The 6,708-nt window shown below is 40.6% G+C and overlaps 2 protein-coding genes and 1 non-coding gene across 3 annotated transcripts; 1 reads left to right on the forward strand and 2 right to left on the reverse strand.

Moving 5' to 3' along the window:
• Positions 1-879: 879 nt before the first annotated feature.
• LOC114159172 (small Cajal body-specific RNA 13) lies at positions 880-1,161 on the reverse strand. Its single transcript, XR_003598557.1, has one exon.
• A 96-nt stretch (positions 1,162-1,257) lies between these two features.
• prkrip1 (PRKR interacting protein 1) lies at positions 1,258-2,153 on the reverse strand. Its single transcript, XM_028041081.1, has one exon. It carries the CDS (start codon positions 2,096-2,098, stop codon positions 1,523-1,525), a length of 576 nt encoding a protein of 191 aa, XP_027896882.1. The 5' UTR covers positions 2,099-2,153; the 3' UTR covers positions 1,258-1,522.
• Positions 2,154-2,380: 227 nt separating this feature from the next.
• glrx5 (glutaredoxin 5 homolog (S. cerevisiae)) lies at positions 2,381-5,540 on the forward strand. Its single transcript, XM_028041082.1, has 2 exons — positions 2,381-2,810; positions 4,104-5,540. The coding sequence occupies exons 1-2, from the start codon at positions 2,417-2,419 to the stop codon at positions 4,274-4,276; spliced, it is 567 nt and encodes a 188-aa protein (XP_027896883.1). The 5' UTR covers positions 2,381-2,416; the 3' UTR covers positions 4,277-5,540.
• Positions 5,541-6,708: the final 1,168 nt, after the last annotated feature.

Below are 6,708 nucleotides of genomic sequence, written 5' to 3' on the forward strand. Positions count from 1 at the left end.
ACATTTGTTGTGTTTTATGTGAACATGGCAAAATCTAAAGTTTCAATGTGTATATGCAGTCATATTTACGACAAAGCTTTTGGGTAATCATACATAAAAAAGCAATAATGTGGTTATGGAGGAGCACATTTCCACCAATAAAACTCTAATTTCTAACTTAATTTATGCATTCATATAATATATATATATATATAAACTTGGACATTATCCTAGATTGAAAAACTCATCAATTTGGGGAAAAAGGTGAAATGTCCATCATTAAAATACATAACTATGATTTTAAAACTGACATTGTAAAATCAGACATTTGTAACCTCAATTATATTCAATAAGTTTGAACAGTTTGTTAATTTCAGTAATTCAGTTCACTAAATGAATCACATTGTATAGGTGAAACACACACAAACAGATTTTTTTTTTTTTTTTGCCTTTATTTCTCTTAATTTTATAGCTGGCAAAAACATTTTGATAGCATTTTTTTAATCCAGAAATCCAGGCCAAGTAAAATAACTCTTTATACTTGCTTAAAGATTGTTATATTCGAAAAGTATGATTAATCTGACAATCATACTTTCAATAAATCAGAATATAATCAGAATTGTTATCCGATCTATTGAATATGACCGCTTATCACAAGTATATCAGGAAATCTTCTAAATACTCCCTCAAATCTTATCCCCACCAATATTACTTTGGGACCAAAACAAACCTCAGTGCAGGACACGGTTAAAGGAAGATGCACCACAAAACGGTGCCGACACAAACCTCTTAACTTAGTTTAGACTGTGGAGCACCTTCTGCCTCTACGCTGAAGCAAATACTCCTTTAAAAATGATGGATATGAATTAAAGTGAGAATAATGATGGGGTATTAAACTATAACTGTGACAGCAGACAGTGTCTGACAGGAATAGCTTCTCCTGGCCCAAACAATATCAAGCTGCCTGTTTTTTTTTACTCTACCTGCCTCAAGAAAGGTGGCGGCCACTGAGCCGGACCGCCTCCTCCGTGGGAAGCAGGAAGTCTGTCCAAGGAACATCGCACGTGGGACTCCCAAGCCTGCGGAAGCCACGCCTTTTCATCCTTTGAGACGCTTTCTGCAGCCTTGCTGTTCCCACGGGTGATAGAGGTCACCAGGGGCCGATCGACAAGGCGGCAAAGACACACGGACATGACGTCATAACCTTAAGAAAAAGCACATTTCGAATGTGAATGATCCTCCATCCCCTTCTTGAGAGCAAATAATGAAAACATAGAATTAAAGTTTTTTGGTTTTTTTATTAAAACAAAACATGAGAGAACAATTTAGGCAAAACCCAACAGCTTGACAGTTTTGTCAGTGTGATCACGTGTCCAAACCGAATCAAGTGATTGGCTAAAATCCACTCAGGGAGTTCTGTATTTAACAGTACAACGGATCCAGTCAATACGTTTCTCCATCAATCAACCATTTATGGTCCGGGCAGGTGTTAAGTTGCATAGAGACCAGGCTAACTCCTGCCACTGTACTTTCATATGGTTGTTCATTTCCTCCCCATGATGAAGCTCGGGGTCTCAGCGTCGTCCTCTTTCTGCTCTTCTTCCCCACTCTCCTCCTTCCGTTCTTCCTCTCCACTACTGTCAGAGTCCTCGTCTCCATCGTTTTTCTCCTTCCCCTCCATCTTGGCCTTCTTTGCCAACAGCTTCTTCAGCTTCAGCTTTTCTCGCTTCTTCCTTCGCTTCGCCGTTCGCTCCTCGGCCTCCACTTGGTTCTGCTCCACTTTCTTCAGGTAGTCCACGTCCTTGCCCTGCTTCGCTGCCATTTTGTCCAGAAAGTCCTGCCGCTGGTATTCTCTGCGGCGTAGGTGGCGGTAGACGTGAAACTCCCCGCTGCCTGCGCCCGCGCTGGAGCCCATCACGTCCCGGACAAACTCCGGCGGCGCTCGCGGGGCCCACTCCTTCTGCCGCTCCGGGATGGGAGCGACTTTGTCGGGGTTTCGCATGAGCCGCTCCAGCTTCAGACGCTGTTCCTCCGCCGGAGTCTTGGGGAGTATCAGCGGCTGAGCTTCTTTCCCCCCAGATTTGCCCGGTTTGTTATTTTTATGCGTCTGCGCCGCCATCTTTAGTTGCCTTTGAGTTCTTCCGTCCTGCCCAGTTCACCCCGGAAGCTCTTAAAAGCTCCATGAGTGACTTTTAAAAATGTTTAATTTAGGGGTTTTTTAGCAAATAAATTATGAAGTACAAGAATGCAAATGTGATTGTTGATTGACTTTTTTTTTTTTAAAGTTAATTTTAAACAATTTCCTACGCAGCCCACGTTGTTGACGTTTTTACGCTCTGACTGGCGTTCGCTTTGGCCAATAGAAGCTCCGCTTAAACTTTAGCGGCCTACAGCCGTCCAATCCGCATCCAGGTCCCGCCCATCACGCTTGACGTTTATGTTGTCCTGTGAGTTCCACTCATACAGAACCCAACTTGTCCGTGTGCGACCCGTTTGTTTATCAAGACCAGATAAAACCTCCCAAAAAAACACTATGAACAGTTTAATTAGATCCACAGCTAGGTGTATACGGTCCGGCGCGGCCGTGAGCTTTCTCAGGCCAGCCGACGGACTTGTGCGAGCGGCCTCGGCCCGGTTCTTGTGCGCGGCGGCAGACCTCCAGAAGGACCTTGGTGAGATGGTGAAGAAGGACAAGGTGGTGGTGTTTATAAAGGGGACCCCGGCTCAGCCCATGTGTGGCTTCAGCAACGCCGTGGTCCAGATCCTCCGGATGCATGGGGTGGACCAATACGCGTCCTACAACGTTCTGGAAGACCAGGAGCTCAGAGAAGGTCAGTAAGCTGGGACGAGTAGAGTCCGAGCAACAAGTTGGCATCTTTAATAGGAGTTTAGCTAAAGGCACAGCTTCTTAATCATTCAGCCAGACTGTAAATGTCTCTGCTGATACTTTTGCGTCCATTTTAGCCAGACCGTCACCTCCCGGAGATCAGCTCAGCTCTTTGTATTTCCAAACGTTTGGGTTTTTATCAGCGTCCTGCAGCAGCACCACAGGGTGTGGCTCCAAACAAAGATGAGATCAGAGACTTTGCTGCTTTTAAAATCCAATTACCAGTGTTGAGAAGAGAGGCATCGATCCAAGATTGTGTACTTTCACAGTTGGGTTTGTGTCCTCAGGTGTCCAGTCTTTTTTTAAAATATATATATATATTTTTGAATCTTGCTTCTTCCTCTCTGAGCCGCATTTCAGCCGATGTCATTCTAAGACTTGTTTTTACTGTGGATAGCGAATAAAAATATGACCGGAGAGCAAAATGTCCACTTAGTGGTACAAACTGGGAAGTCCTGTTGTTGGAAAATCTGGATTTTTTTTCCCCCTCATAAATCAAGAGTGATGTCATCACACCCTTCTTTTTTTTTTAAATTGAGTGAATAAAGTCAGAATATTACAAGGACACAGTTGTACGACAAAGTCCAAATAGTTTTAATATTACCAGAATAAAGTTGTATTATTAGGGGAATGAAGTAGTAACTTTGTGAGAACTGCAGCACAAAATAAAATAAAAAAAGCTAACACGAGGAACGTCGAGCGTCTTGTGAAGTTGTACTTCGGCATCTAGTTTACAAATGAGGAAATACTTTATCTTTTAACAAGTTAGCATCAAACGCCCGTCAGTAGGACACTGAAACGACCGTACAAGCGTCTTGAATTTGGAGAAAGAATCACGCGAACTGATCTTATCGATAACTCTAGAAGCTTTTTTTCCCTCATTAAAACCATTTTTTAAAATCATAATTCTGAGACAATTTTCTGCTTAAATAAAAAAAAAAAAAAATTGTAGCCTAATACTCTGTTGTACAACTCACAGAAAGGGTGATTGAAATAAAAGTCACTTTTTGAAGATATTTTCTGTCATTTGTATTAAATTTGTTTTTAGAAAAGAAACCTGTTTAAAATTGGTTTTGGTGTAATAACAAAAAAAAAAAAAGATTAATAGATGATAGATTTTATTCTTAAACCAGGTCGTCCGGCCGTCGTGACTCGGAAGCGTCTTACCTCATTCCTCCGTTGTTCTCTTGGTGACTGATCTCCGTGTTTCTGTCTGGACTTTGATCCGTAACAACAGGAGTCAAAGTGTTCTCCAACTGGCCCACCATCCCTCAGGTCTACTTCAACGGCGAGTTCGTGGGAGGCTGCGACATCCTGCTCCAGATGCACCAGAACGGCGACCTGGTGGACGAGCTGAAGAAGCTCGGCATCCGCTCCGCTCTGCTGGACGCCGAGAAGGAATCCAAGTAGGAAAAGGGACAAAAAAGAGAGAGAGAGAGAGAGAAAGCGTAACAAACATCAAAGGAATGAGAAGACGGAAAACACATTCATCAGGTCCACATTTTCCCCGTCCCCTGCTACACTGCCAATGATTGGAGATGCATCAACTGTCGAGGCAGATTGAATACGTTATGCAGCCGGTTTAGTGCTAATAAAACCATTGAAGATGAAAACAAAAAGTAGTGAACGTCTGAGAAAAAAAAGCTAATTCTGAGACCGATCTCGGAAATCTTCTAGGGGAAAAAAAAACTCAGAAAATTGCAGTTTTTCTAGAAAATTTCCGAGATCAATCCCTGATTTTCTGAGAAACCTCAGAAATTCTGAGATTAATCTCACAAGTTGTCTTTAAAAAAAAAAATCCCTTAAATTTCAGAATTTGAAAAGTCAGTGAAATTTGCCATTTTTTTTCTAGAAAATTTCTGAAATTAATCTCAAAATTTACTCTTTTTTTTTTTTCTGTCTACAATGTCCTTAATACGCCATCGTAAACAAACGCTTTAAAGTTTTTTGGGGGGTTTTTTATGCATTACAATCAGAACTTTTTACACCAGTCCAATATTACAAATCATATCGGCTTTAAAGTTCCTATTTGGTTTTTTTTTTACCTAATTTTGCCAAATCAAAATTAGGTTCCTGTTCCTTTGGGTAACGCTTAAAGGAACAGAGTTCTGTATCAACATTGCCACGGTTTCCTTCCATGTTACCTTCAGAAATCTGGACTGCCTCTTCTCCACACTTGGTTCTCCTTAAATTCAGACTGATTTCAGTTCAAAATGATGTCGACATGTTGAAACCTTCCAGATGCGCTGCCTGTAGCTCCACTACATAAAGAGGGAACAGGGACTAATATGCATTATGATTAAAAAACAAAATCCAACCTTTTTGCTGTGATTTACTTACAAAGTCTACCAACTGTGTTTTTCTGCTGAAATCCGCTGAAACGCACCAAACACACTTTGCCTCTTCTTCTTCTCTGACTTATTTCCTGGACAAACTGTGGCAGTTTGAATTTGTTACATCCGTCTTTATCCGACCTGTCGTTTTGGGTTGTTTTTTTTCCTCTTTTTGTCGCCGAAGGAAGAGTGTTTTTATATTTTGTTTTGGAGCGTCCTCCAACAGTTGTATTATGAAATGAACGTGTAGTACACTGTAAGATATTGTACATTTAAAGCCTATTGTTAAATGTATTTTAGGAACATGTTAACCCTGCAACAATTAAATATTTTCAGACGCAGATCGGCTCTTTGTTTCTGGCGTATCTGATGATCGCTTTTAATATTTGACAGAGAGAACTTGAAAAGGCTGTTTTTATATTGCTATTTTTGTCTTGTGCGTGAGTCAACTGTCCAAACTAGTCTACCAACTATCCCCCGTCTTATTAAATTATGAATAAACTGGGATTAGCTCAGATCTCAAGAGTGTTACAGAGCCATGTCTTGGAATTTTTGCAACTGTAAAGTTAAAAGTAGTCACAAAATTTTGAATGAAATCAAAACAAAAAATGTGGTTATGAAAAGACGAATAGTTTAAGTTATCCATTTTAACGTTATTCTATATTCGCATAATTGTTATTTCACAGAAATGTTTTTAGGAGTATTCCCATCAATAGTCCAGTGAGATAAATCTGCCCATATTCATCCTAAGGGCCCCAGATTATCCGTAACAACAGGAGTCAGGACACCCCAGATCTGGGACTTTGGGGCTCCAGAGAATTACTGTGAATCAAACTGTTTATTGGTCCGTTTTTTTCCCTTAATATAATTTTGTCTCTAGTTGGTGTCCTTTTTAGATCATTAAAAATGCTTCACTTCTGCTTATTTTCTAGGAATTGTTCGGGGGTTGCACACATTGCATCATTAGTTGTAATATTAAAACAATGACCTCTTACTGTGGGATTTTTTTCTCCTTCTTCTTGCTTCACGAATGAATTTTGATTTTTACGAATGTTCAATGTGAAATTATTTTACTGCAATAAGCCTGGGATTGTGAAGCCTGCTGTAGACGATAAGGAAACCAAACAGCTGCGCTGGTTCGCTCCAGCTTGTCTGGAACACATGGTGTTCCACAAGGCACCTTTCACAGCTCTCTATTTTCTTTTCTCCAGATAAAAGTGCTAAACATTCTTGTTCTGTGTCATTTTATCTATTATGACAGGAAAAATGTGCTGTTTCTGTTGCTCGTCTGCTCTGAACAGTCAGCCTTTAGTGTAGAACAAAACCGAAACACTAAAAACTGAAGGAGGGCGTCCCTTCCAGACTGTTCCTTTTTAGATCCAGACGTCACAAGAAAGTCACCAAATCTAGAGAGAAGGCAGAGCTGAAAGCAAGTGATGGTAGAAGTAACAAAAAACCTGGTATGCAATGTATTTATAACAAAAGTTTTGTCTGGTTTATTAAATTTAG

The sequence above is a fragment of the Xiphophorus couchianus genome, chromosome 15, assembly GCF_001444195.1.
Source record: "Xiphophorus couchianus chromosome 15, X_couchianus-1.0, whole genome shotgun sequence".
Taxonomy (NCBI): Eukaryota; Metazoa; Chordata; class Actinopteri; order Cyprinodontiformes; family Poeciliidae; genus Xiphophorus; species Xiphophorus couchianus.

What these genes read in the sequence shown, in the direction of transcription:
- prkrip1 (XM_028041081.1), bottom strand. Translation starts at nt 2,098, where the DNA reads ATGGCGGCGCAGACGCATAAAAATAACAAACCGGGCAAATCTGGGGGG.
- glrx5 (XM_028041082.1), top strand. Translation starts at nt 2,417, where the DNA reads ATGTTGTCCTGTGAGTTCCACTCATACAGAACCCAACTTGTCCGTGTG. An exon ending in AGACCAGGAGCTCAGAGAAG is followed by an intron (nt 2,811 to 4,103) that starts GTCAGTAAGCTG and finishes CCGTAACAACAG; the next exon opens with GAGTCAAAGTGTTCTCCAAC.